The sequence below is a fragment of the Amblyraja radiata genome, chromosome 28, assembly GCF_010909765.2.
Source record: "Amblyraja radiata isolate CabotCenter1 chromosome 28, sAmbRad1.1.pri, whole genome shotgun sequence".
NCBI classification, from domain to species: Eukaryota; Metazoa; Chordata; class Chondrichthyes; order Rajiformes; family Rajidae; genus Amblyraja; species Amblyraja radiata.
In genome coordinates, this window is record NC_045983.1 from 6771838 (window position 1) to 6785195 (window position 13358).

The 13358-nt window shown below is 45.4% G+C and overlaps 1 protein-coding gene across 3 annotated transcripts in view; it reads right to left on the minus strand.

The window, feature by feature from the left end:
• Positions 1-9305, minus strand: part of nlk (nemo like kinase) — a 142956-nt gene extending 133651 nt beyond the window's left edge. For all 3 annotated transcript variants that reach the window (XR_004416067.1, XM_033045663.1, XM_033045664.1), the window contains exon 1: positions 8393-9305. Coding sequence is in view for 2 of the 3 variants with exons in the window: in XM_033045663.1 (XP_032901554.1) it covers positions 8393-8949 (557 nt within the window). In the remaining variant the exon portion in view is untranslated. The remainder of the gene's footprint in view (positions 1-8392) is intronic.
• Positions 9306-13358: the final 4053 nt, after the last annotated feature.

Genomic DNA, 13358 nt, shown 5'->3' on the forward strand with positions numbered 1-13358 from the left:
GTTTGCATATCGGGCCAATAGATCTGTGGATGACGCAGTCAACCTGGGCCTACACTTCATCCTCCAGCACCTAGACCGCCAGGGAACCTATGCGAGGATTTTGTTTGTTGATTTTTGCTCTGCATTCAACACCATTGTGCCAGAGCTACTGCACTCCAAACTTTCCGAGTTGGCTGTGCCTGAACCCCTCTGTCGGTGGATCACCAGCTTTCTGACAGACAGGAAGCACCATGTGAGGCTGGGAAAGCACATCTTGGACCCGCAAACCCTCAGCATAGGAGCACCGCAAGGCTGCGTACTCTCCCCTCTACTCTCCCTACACCAATGACTGCACCTCCACCGACTCCTATATCAAGCTTCTCAAGTTTGCGGACGACACAACCCTGATTGGACTGATCCAGGATGGGGAGGAATCTGCCTACAGACTGCTGACGTCCTGGTGCCATTGCACCAACCTGGAGCCCAACGCTCTCAAGACAGCGGAATTGATTGTCGACTTTAGGAGAGTTCCCCTCTCCTCACTCACCATCAACAACACCAGTCACATCTGTGGAGTTTTTAAAGTTCCTGGGAACCATCATCTCCAAGGACGTTAAGTGGGGGGCTACCATCGACTCCACAGTCAAAAAGGCACAACAGAGGATGTACTTCCTGCTGCAGCTGAGGAAGCACAATCTGCCACAGGCAATGATGGTCCAATTCTATACGGCCATCGTAGAATCTGTCCTCACCTTCTCCATCATGGTCTGGTTTGGCTCAGCCACCAAGCACGACACCGGAGGCTGCAGCGAATCGTCCGATCAGCTGAGAAGGTTATTGGCTGCAACCTTCCCTCCGTTGATGAACTGTACACCGCAAGGGCCAGGAAGCGAGCGGGTAAGATAATCTCTGACCCCTCTCACCCTGACCACAAACTCTTTGAATCATTTTCCTCTGGAAGGCGACTCCGAACTGTCAAAGCTGCCACAGCCAGACTTAAAAACAGCTTTTTTCCACGAGTAGTAGCTCTACTCAATAATCAAAAATCTGTAGCCTCCTTTTGCTCTGGTATTTTATTTAATTCACATGTTTAATCAATAATGTTTTATTATTAATGTTTAATGTTTTATGTATCATTCTTAACTGTCACTGTATGTCATGTTGTCACTTGCGGGTGGAGCACCAAGGCAAATTCCTTGCATGTGAATACTTAGCCAATAACCTTATTCATTCATATATTGTTCAATGAGGCCATATGAATGGTAATGATGCTTTGTACATAATGCATTAACTAGATAATGCTACAGAGATTTGACAATACCGTGAATTTATAGACTAGACAATGCCGTAAATGTAAAAAAAATCTATCCACTTTATATTCATAATATACAAATACATTTATGAAATACAATCTTTTCACTACTTCATTGTCATGCAGTAAAACATGCACATCCTTATTTAGAAAACAATTGTGGAAGTTGCTGAAATTCCTCCTAGCCATTCAAACTAATCCACATTGTTCTACCCATCAATATTATTCAACTCCATAAATACCCACACCAGCTCAAAGTTCACAGGCCTCCCAGATATATAAACACAACTACTACAGCATGCACAAAAGCAGATTACACACCGAGTTCTAGAGATACTCTGGAAACATGGTTCTCAGGCTTCTGACAGAAAACACAAGAAACAGCCTTCTTACAAACAAAATAGTGCGAAGGCAGGAATCTGAAAATATTCAATTTAGAAAGCATGTGTGGATCTTAAACTTGACACTAACAAAACCTACGTGCATCAACAAGCTGAGTTGTAATGATGCATTGCCTTTCCGCTGACTGGTTAGCACACAGCAAAAGCTTTTCACTGTACCTCAGTACACTTGACAGTAAACTAAACTTCAATTTCAAATCATGTTTAATTTATAGGATCCAAATCTTGAACATTTCTTAAAGATGCACTAATATGTTGCAGTTTTTACTTTAAAACCCAATCCTTGTTACGATATTAAAGTATTAGTACACATCAGAGATCAAGAGATTTTACAGCATTTAGCCAACATGCTCTAATATCACTCACCAAGGAAATTTTAATGGGAAACAAAAGAAAGTTATGCAAAGTAACATTCAGGATAGACCAATAAGACCATTGCAGCACAACCATTAAAACTCAAATTAAAGGCGTTAATGCCTTAAACAAGCAAAATAGTAAACAAATACTCTTCTCCAGACAAATAGCTCAGTGGATGATAGGACGAATAAATTGGTCATGCAGCATGGGAGGTAATTTGCCTCGTGTACTTCCCATACGTACTACAAATATTTCCTTCTGTATCACCAAATTTTATCAGCTACGCTTCTACAGCTTTGCTGGTAGTGGAATCCAGGTGAATGCTGTGGTGGATGTTTGTGTTATATTTTTATTGTGGCTGTGTGTTCTTTATTATTGTACCGCTGCTGACAACCCAAAATTCCACCGACCCTGGTTGTGTGGCAATAAATTCTATCAATCTATCAATCATTACTGCTGCGCAAGGTTTCATAATACTCTGATTTTTCTGCCAATTATCTGGATTACACCCAAGCTATTAGTGGAACTTTTCAATGAAAGTTTCAAATAAATTTAAAAGCTCTCTTAGTTTCCCCCCCTGAACCACTTGGTCAAGAGGAGAGTAACACCAACTTCTCTATTCTCACAATGCATGCCCCCTTTTCAAGTACCATTCTGGTAGATATTTTCAGCATCAGAGCATTGGCATCCTTCTAGAAATGGACAACAATTAACCAAAGATCAATCGAGAGCAGGTTTTGCATAACCATCTTTGTTTGCACTCATTCTTCTAGAGAATTGTGGATGCAGCTCAGACCATCACACAAACCAACCTTCCTTCCATTGACTCTGTTTCTACCTCACACTGCCTCGGCAAGGCCAGCTGCATTATCAAGGATGCGTCACACCCTGGCTACTCCCTCTTCTCCCCTCCCCCATCAGGCAAGAGGCATAGAAGAGCGTAAATACACACCACCAAATTCAAGGCCAGTTTCTTCCCAGCTATTAACAGGCAACTGAACCATCCTACCACAACTAAAGAGCAGTCCTGAACTACTATCTGCCTCATTGGAGACCCTCGGACTATCTTTGATCGGACATTACTGGCTTTATCTTGCACTAAACGTTATTCCCTAATCATGCATCTGCACATTATGAATGGCTCGATTGTAATCATGTATTGTCTTTCTGCTAACTGGTTAGCACGCCACAAAAACTTTTCACTATTGTATGTGAAAAAATAAATAAACTGACTTAAGTTCTAATGACGTTGAAAGTGATAAATACAGCCAAGGACTGATATATAAAATTCTTCAAATTATCTACATCCAGTAAAATCGAACCATGCACATTTATTCTCCCAAAATGCACCACCTCACTGTTCTAAACTATCATTCAGCATCCACTGCAAGGTCTGCAAATTTATACATTATCATCCCGCTATACCTCCAAGATATTCAATAAAGTTCTGAGAAAGCCTTCAAGTCAATGTAAAAAGATCATGTGACTGTTAATTTTGTGTGTGTCATGTTTTAGTACGTTAGATGCTACACTATGGTAGATTAATTTTATTTACCCCAAAATTCATTGCACATCCTTAATTCAAATTTATAACTTGTGTATAAACACTTTACAGTATCAAATTATGAAATATGACAATGATGCCTTAAGTATTCTTAATTTGAGGTGTTGCCGAATTTTCTTCTAAACTTAGCCATCATTTCATCCTCAATCAACCATTTAACTCCTCTCATTAGCTACTAAGCAATTAATTGAAGAATACTTAAGCCTGAAATTTAAGACATTTGGAATAGAACCCAAGAAGAAATGGAGATCAGTGCAGACTGAAGTTTTCCAAAAAGGTGTAATGGAAAATTAGGTCACAAAGCAAAACAAATTAAACTTCTAAAAAGCTGAGAAAATGTAGGTCAGTTAGTCTTAAGTCAGCTGTGGTTAAAGGACTCTATAATGTAAAATGAAATAAATATAGATTGCACTTGATATTTATAGAAACATTTAAACTGTTGGATGGGAAGTGTAAAAAGTGTATCTTAAATTTTGCAAGACGAGGATTAGATAAAAGCAAATCTGAACAGAATGCAGCCAATGGTGTTGCGCAGAAATCTGCATCAGGAATAGAGTATTAACTGGAGAGAAATACCAGTGGCATGAATTTGGGAATATGACAATTTGTCATGAAAATTTACTTAATTGGCTAAAATGTAACATTACACATTCTAGTCCTCCTTGGAGTATTTCAAATAACATGGTCAACAATTACATTTTTAAATACTGGGGCTTCCCAGGTTACAAATTATCTTAATTTGAGGAAATTCCATTTACACAAATTCATAAATACATGTTGAAAGCATTTTTCAAGTCAGTAATATTTCTGGTTATTCATTAATGATTGGATACAATACGTCTCTTTGGTCTAATTATAGATATTAGGGTGATTATTCAATGCAGAAAAATAATTTTATAAAGAGTATATGCAGAAGAATAGAATATAGTTTAATGTCTATGAAACAAACATTTCATACTTGCAGGGAAATTGGCTAATGGACAGCTCTCAGGGTCAAAATCCTTACCTAACAAAGGGATTGCCTATGTAGGCTGTTTGTTTGTGGACCCCAAGATCCACAAACAATTGGGAAAGTGCAGTAATCTGCTCTGTTGTAGAGCGAATTATAAATATTTGGCTGGATAGTACTTTACAATGTTCTCAGAAATCCTTCAGATCAAAGCAAGGAGACAGTTTAACATATCTTAAATAAATTACATCAAAAAAGTATTTCAAGGTGTTCACCTACATTATATGCTCAAGTCCTGGAATAGAATTGGGAAACAAACATGCTAATGTTGAATCAAACACCTGGCCCAATTTGGGAAAATATGAAAGTGAGGGAAAAATACAAAAATTGAGGTACAAAAACCAACAGGTTGGAAAGCAAATATGCAAGATCTGAAAAAGGCAAGCAAGTGATAATTGGATTAAAATCCAATGACTAGTTTTGAGCATTTAAATTCTTGGGCTACATTCCTGGTGGATCCAAACATGTTTTAAAAATTGGAAGGATTAAAAGGTCTGAAGAAGGATCTCGACCCGAAAAGTCACCCATTCCTTCTCTCCAGAGATGCTGCCTGTCCCACTGAGTTACTCCAGCATTTTTGTCTATTTTATGTTTAAAAGATCATCCAATTCACAAAAATAGTACCAACAAGCACTTGTGGTCAGTTGCGCTGACCATAGGTATTAATTGAACCAAGAAAGCATTGACTGCAGATCTCTACAATGGAATAATTAAAGATTATTCCCACTATTTGAGGGCAGTTAAACTGAAGGACCTTAAGTCCACCAACATAAGTTACATAAGCGTTTAAAAAAAAAAAAAAATCCTTTAGTAGGGTGTCTCTCTGTCTAGTCATTGGATTTTAATCCAATTATCACTTGCTTGCCTTTTTGAGATCTTGCATATTTGCTTTCCAACCTGCAGGGTGTCCACCCTTTGGTACGTGTCCTCCCCGCCCCCCCCCCCCCCCTTTAGGAAACGGGGGTTCCCCTCTTCCATTATAGACAAGGCTCTCACTTGGGTCTCCTCGATATCCCGCAGCTCCGCTCTTGCTCCCCCAACCCTCATTCGTAACAAGGACAGAGTCCCCCTTGTCCTCACCTTCTACCCCATCAGCTGTCGCATACAGCATATAATCCTCCAACATTTTTGGCACCTCCAACGGGATCCCACTACTAGCCACATCTTCCCATCTCCACCCCTTTCTGCATTCCGCAGGAACCATTCCCTCCACAACTCCCTGGTCAACTCGTCCCTTCCTACCTAAACCACCCCTTCCCCAGGCACTTTCCCTTGCAACCGCTGGAGATGCAACACCTGTCCCTTTACCTCCCCCATCGACTCCATCCAAGGACCCCGACAGTCTTTCCAGGTGAGGCAGAGGTTCACTTGCACCTCCTCCAACCTCATCTACTGTATCTGCTGTTCCAGGTGTCAACTCCTGTGCATCGACAAGACGAAAAGCAGGCTCAGCAATCGTTTCACTGAACACTTCCGTTTAGTCCACCTTAACCTATCTGATCTGCCGGTTGCACTTTTAACTCACCCTCCCATTCCCAATCTGACCTTTCTGTCCTGGGTCTCCTCCATTGTCAGAGTGATGCCCAACACAAATTGGAGGAACAGCACCTCATATTTCACTTGAGTAGCCTACACCCCAGCAGTATGAACATTGACTTCTCTAACTTCAAATAGCCCTTGCTTTCCCTCTCTCTCTCCATATACTCCCCCTTCCCAGTTTTCCCACCAGTCTTACTGCCTCTGACTACATTCTATCTCTGTCCTGCCCACTCCCCTGACATCAACTTGAAGAAGGGTCTCGACCCAAAACGTCACCCATTCCTTCTCTCCAGAGATGCTGCCTGTCCTGCTGAGTTTCTCCAGCAATTTTGTGTCTACCTAAAACTGTTCCATTACAGACATAAACCTAATGTTAAATTTCACTGATGTAGAAATTATGCTGTGATAGGGAATGCATCTTAAACCAGAATTGTTCAAAGATGCTTTATTTTTCTGATAATTTCAGAATAAAACAGGGTATGATTATAGGGACCCAAGTGGTTTAAATTCAACAACAAAAAATTACATGATGTGAAATTTAACATCATATAGTGAGACTTAATCTCCAAAGACTGAGGATTTTTCAAAAATAACAATTGCAATTTAGTGTCATTGGTCCACACTATCCATTGGATATCCATAGAAAACTTCCTGCTTTATTCCACCTTTATTCAAATCTTTTTTCTTGATGCTATTACAATTCAACAGACTTTGCTTAATTATATCCAACATGTGCACATTTTAAAGGGTTAAGATCAGTAGAGTGGAATAATAAATGATAAATGTAGTGCAACTCAATATTTTAATTTAATTGCCTAATTTATAATCTGGATTATACTGCACCCTAACAATTCATTGACCGAACAACATCGCTGTCACGCAAAGGTTATACAAAACCTTTCTAATAACTCTGAGAACCATCATCAATAATATGATGAGCATCATATTATTCTTTGATCAGATTATTCGGTTATTTTCAAAAGATTTTTTACAAATGATAAATGACAAAAGTTTCAGCATGGGGGCCTCCTAAATTTGTAATCAACATCAGATATGCAAGTTGTCTCATCAGAATTACTCAAGTGATATACGGCATGTCAAGACTACCAAAGTGTCATGCCTCAACAATTTGCTAATGACCTGCAACACCGCCGCGATTATGAAAATCTGCAATTACTACACGACGCTTACTCTTTGGAAACCGAGTTCACGTGACCAACTGAAATACACCATAAAGACAAAAATGGATAATTGTTGCTTTACGGAAAGGCAAGTCACAAATTTACAGGCCTCAAGTGATTTCACCTTGCTACACAAATTGAAGCCAAAGCCGGTCACAAATGTAGAATGAAAAAAACCTTGTCCAATCCCAAGACACTCTGGGAAGTAATTGCTCCAAATAGCTCTGTAGTGAGTACGCTAAAAAAGCCAATGCTTTAGTTTAAACTAACCGAGTGCCCACAAAATATTGTGTAATGCATGACAACAATTAAAATTCCGAGGTCAATTCCTCGTAGCCCAATGCTACACATACTTCAAGATAGACGGTAAAAATACTAACCCAACAACATTTACGTCCTCGATTTAGGCAGAAGGGTATAAAATATATACAAGTCGCAAGTCCCGCTGAATTTCCTTCGGTCCATATAGCAAGCTGAGCGACGTTGATTTCTGCCAAAGATACACACTAAATGCTGGAGTAACTCAGTGGGACAGGCAGCATCTCTGGATAGAAAGACCAGAACAGGAAAACGCTTGCCGAATTTTCGCGCTGTACCATTAGAAGTCAATAGATCTCCGGTAACCGTCTACCTTTAACACCTGAATAGCAAAACCCATCAAACTTCCTCTCTCAATGAACTAACTGCATGGGCAGCAGTGACAAGAATCCCAACTCCTTAAGTCGTTTAAAAAGGGCAAGTGGCAAACTAATTTTAATACATCCAGTATTCCAATACTTTGAAATTGTGACCACCCCTAACATGCCAAATCGAGCTCAACTAATGTAACAGAACAAAAACCGTCTGAAACAAGCAGCAAGTCCCGTGTCAGAAGGGGAGAGAGTGCAAAGTTAGCAACTGTGGGGTTTTAAATGCAAACGGATACAATAGAATTGGTACCGGGCACCTGCGAGGTTGCACAGCGCTGGGCGTGCGATCTGAAAAACGACCTGCTGAGCAAACTCTTAGCAACAGATACAAAAATCGTGGCAACTCTGACCTCGCACCTACCAGACTACTCCGAAGGCTCCATATCCGATGGGTCTGTCGGGCTCGATGTCCAGCTGATGTGCCTTGGCGGCGGCGGCGGCGTGGATTTGCACCGTGGCGGCGGCGGCGGGCGCCGGGGACGGGAAATACGGCGCTTGAGCCGGGTTCAGCATCGCCGCTGCCGCCGCCGCCGCCGCAGCAGCAGCAGCAGCGGCCGCCGCCGCCGACGAGGAGGACGAAGAGGAGGAGGACGACGAGGCGGCGCCGGAGGCCGGGTGGTGGTGATGTTGGACCGGGTGTACGGCTGTACCGATGCCGCCGCCTCCTCCTCCTGCACCACCTCCACCGGCAACACCACCGCCGGGATGTAGATGAGGATGGTGGGGATGCGACTGAGGGGGAGGTGGCTGTTGCTGGTTGTTGTTGTTGTGGTGATGATGGTGGTGGTTGTGGTGATGGTTGTGATGATGGTGGTGGTGGGCGGCCCCGGCGCCGTTATAAGCCATCAGCTTGGCGACGCTCTGGCGCTGCTGGCCGGCCGCCGCCGCCGCCGCCGCGCTGGTGCCGCACAGCGCCATGACCGAGGGACGCGGCGCTCCCCCGCCCGCCCCGGCCCCAGCCCCGGGCTCCGGCCCCAGCCCCGCCTCGGCCGCACTGCCCTCGCTCCCTGCCCACCCGGCGCTTCCCCCTCTACACCATCTTCCAGCAAATTCCACCTCCTTCTCTCCTCGCCGCTCTTTTCCTCAGGAGAAACACCACCACCTCCCCCCCCCTCCTCCTCCTCTCCCCTTTAAATCCGACTCAAGAGACGAGATTACAGAGCACTTTCACCTCAGACATGAGGTAAATTGGGGAAACTTTTTTGTCAAATCCATTAATGAATCGGGGTTTTTTTTCCTCCTCTTCTTTTTCTTTCACCCCCAACCCCCCTCTTTCGGTCGGTCCCCCCCCACCCACCCCCCCCCAAACTACCGACAGCGGCGAAACTAGACGCGGAGCCTTCGAGCGCCCGTCAGTCCCACCCCCTCCCCCCCGCCCGCCCGCCCCACCGATTGCTCCTCCTCCCCGACCGCTCGCTCGCTCGGATGCCGGGCGTTTGCGCGCACCCAAACCTGACAGTCGGAAGCGCAGCCGTCGGCCCGCCCTAAATACGCGGTTGCGCCTCCCGATTGGGCGGGCGCGGCGCTGACTGACGGGCGCTCCGTCCAATCGCCGGGCGCGCCGCCTGGACGTGCTGCAAGGGCGGGGCGGGGCTTTTTTTTTCTCCAACATTCAGGTTAGGTTGACCGCGCACAAAGGACACGTGACCTGGATGCTCTCCCAGAAGCCCAGGGCGCCCCAATGAACAACTCTTGTTAAGATGGGACCCCAACTGGTATAGTGAAGGAATCACAAGGTAGAAGTTAGCCTCAAGCTTTAAACTCCCTTCCTGCCCTGTAGTGTAGTGTTCAAAAATACAGTACTTACTTGAATATAGTGCTTTAAACACATTTTATATGATGCACCTGTAATCTTATGATATAATTGAAATGCGAAACAATGATAGACACCGAATGCTTGAGCAACTGAAGTATTTGTTCCTGCCTAATGTTCACTGTCCATCCCTACTTATGATATAAATGAAATGCAAAAAAATGATAGACACAAAATGCTTGAGTAACTGAAGTATGTTACTGCCTAATGTTCACTGTCCATCACTAACTGTCCTTGAAATTAAAGTCTTGCAGGGAGTTAAGAGTTAATCACACTTTTGTGCAGAAAATAGCCACAGAATGCTGGAGTTACTCAACGGGACAGGCAGCATCTCTGGTGAGAAGGAATCTGCGACTTTTCGGGTCGAGACCCTTCTTCGGAATATTAGTCAGGGGAGAGGGAGTGTAGAGAGATATGGAAGGGTATGGTGTGAAAACGACAGATCAAAGCAGAAGGTACACAAAAATGCTGGAGAAACTCAGCGGGTGCAGCAGCATCTATGGAGCGAAGGAAATAGGCGACGTTTCGGGCCGAATCCCTTCTTCAGACTCAAAGCAGATGCTGATTTAAATGATAGGTGTAAGAAGGAACTGCAGATGCTGTTTTACCCCAAAGATAGATACAAAATGCTGGAGTAACTCAGCGGGACAGGCAGCATCTCTGGAGAGAAGGAATGGATAATGCTTTGGGTTGAGACCCTTCCTCAGCCCTGATATAAATGTTATATGTCTGAAGAAGGTTTTGACCCGAAACATCACCTATTCCTTTTCTCCAGAGATGCTGCATGACCCACGGAGTTACTCCAGCTTATTGTGCCTATCTTTGGTTTAAACCAGCAACTGCAGTTCCTATGCAAATTATATATTAACCTACCTTTGGGACTCGTTTCACTACTCTGTTCAATAGCAACCTTAGCTGAGTACTTAAAGCAAATGAAATGAGTTTTATGTCAAACTAGACCAAGGGGGACCCGTTGGGTCCTGTCCCCTCAACGCCCGGTTGCGGGGGAGGGGGGCGGCCTTTGGCGTCACCCGTACACACTAACCACCCCCCCACACACACTAACCCCTCCTTGAAATTATATTAATATTATTCATTCGCTCCTTTTACCCCATCCCCCGCCCTATCCACTCACTCATAACCCTCAAATGCGAAGGTGCGGCTAGAGGGGGGGGGGGGGGTAGAGAAGGAGAGAGAGGGGGGGGGCGCCACAGGGGAGGGCTGGTTCCCGAACACAATACTCCACCACTCACCCATAGGTCCCAATATGCACCACTCCCTAGAGGGGGGGGGGGGGCAGGTAGGGCGGCAGAGAGGGAGGGGGGGGGGGCATAGTGGGAGGAGGGGCAGAGAGGGGTGGGGGAGAGAGGGAGGGGGGGCAGAGAGGGAGGAGGGGCAGAGAGGGGGGTGGGAGAGATGAAGGGCCCCTCCCCCTTCTCACTCTCCTCCTCTCTTCCTCCTCTATTCCCCCCCCCCCTCTCCTCTCCATCCCCCCTCTCCTCCCCCCTCTCCATCCACCCCTCCCTCTCCACCCATTCTCCCTCCCCCTCCCTCCATCCCCCCTCCACCTCCCTCTCTCTCTCCCCCCCCCCCCTCTTACCCCCCTCTCTCTCTCTTTCTCTGGGGGTAGAGGGGGAGGGGTACAGGCAGCACCTACCCAGGTCGTAGAGCTCTTTGCGACGTCATCACTCGGGTGCTTCTCGGGTTCTCGAGGCGAGGTGCGAGCGTACTTCGTGTTCAGCGGCTAGGCTGTGGGTGGGGCTGGGCGCTGCGCTGCGCTGCATACGCCCTCGGATTCTCTCGGAAAACCTGAGCTGAGGCGCGAGCGTACTTCGTGTTCAGCGGATGGAAATTCTCGGAAGCGCATTTGGAAGCCATCAGGAACTGCAGAACAGAGCCCACTAGCTTGCTCTTTCTGCATCTTTTGAAGAACCGGGGGGGGGGGGGGGGGTGGTGACGTCATTCCTGGAAAACAGTGTCCAGCAGGCAGCGCATTAAAATCTGCACAGCTTGCCGCGAGGAGCAAAGGCATTGTGACGTCATCCAGCTTGCTTCAGCAGTTAGATTTTAAAAAGATGTCAGATTGGTGAACAATTTTAGTAAAAAACCTGGGAAATAATGAATCAAATTTACAGATACTATAATAATACTAGACCAAGGGGGACCCGTTGGTCGAGAGAGGGGGGAGTGGAGAGGGAGGGAGGGGGGTAGAGAGGAAGAGAAAGGGAGGTAGAGATTGGGCGGGGTGGGGGGGGGGGGGGGGGGCGGCGTCCCAGGGAAGGGCTGTGGTTAATGTAACTCGTCAGCGGCTTTAATCCAGAGCCTGGGAAAACAGTGCCCAGCAGGCTGCACGTGCAGCTGGCCGCGAAGAGCAGCGGGATTGTGACGTCATTCAGCTGGCTTCAGCACGTTAGATTTTTAAAAGATGTCAGATTGGTGAACAATTTTAGTAAAAAACTTGGGAAATAATTAATCTAATTTACAGATGAGGGGATTTTTGAAATCATGAGGTAAATCTCTACCGGAATATGTAAAAAATTCACCGTTACCGCATCGGGTTTTCAAGGAGATGTGAATCAAAGAAAAAGTTCAAGCAATCATCCCCACAAGTAAACATCCAAGATCAGAATTTTATATTATACTAGACTAAGTGGGACCCGTTGGGTCCCATATTCACACGGGAGGGCTGGTCCCCCAACGCAATATTCCACCTCTCCACCAATCCCAATATTGGTGGCCAGTGGAGGATGGGCTTTCTGGAGCGCTAGTATGGATGTTGTGGGCTGAAGGGACTGGTTTCCAGAGGGCTAGTATGGACATGGTGGGCCAAATGGATTCTTAGGTCTCAGTCAGTCTCAGTCACTCAAGCCTGGTGTGCTGGCAGCTCACTCACTCACGGCTGGTTGGCTGGCAGTTGAGTCACACTATTCCTTGAAATTCCATTTCAAGCAGGGTGCAAGGCCACCAAATTCAAGTGCAGTTTTCTACCACTTCAAGCAGGGTGCAAGGCCACCAAATTCAAGCTCAGTTTCATACCCTTTCAAGCAGGGTGCAAGGCCACCACATTCAAATGCAGTTTCGTACCACTTCAAGCAGGGTGCAAGGCCACCAAATTCAAGCTCAGTTTCATACCCTTTCAAGCAGGGTGCAAGGCCACCAAATTCAAATGCAGTTTCATACCATTTGAAGCAGGGTAAAACCACCATAAAACCACATAAATACCACATAAATACCACACTCACTGTTCAGTAGACATTCAGTGTGTTCAGTTGATTCACAGCTGAGACTGAGAGTCGTGACCTCTCCCTCCCCCAACTTGCAGAGATTGAGCCACGTCCACACTTCCGGGTTTTATAGTCCCTCCACCCTCCCACCAGTAGGGGCGTGGCCTTCATAGCGTGATTGACAGGAGAGAGAATCTCAACATTTTAAAAACATTAATAAGTCTTTTATTTTTCATCGATGTGAAAAATCCTGTGGTCCTGATGAGCGGAGGGGGACTCTGAGTAAGATG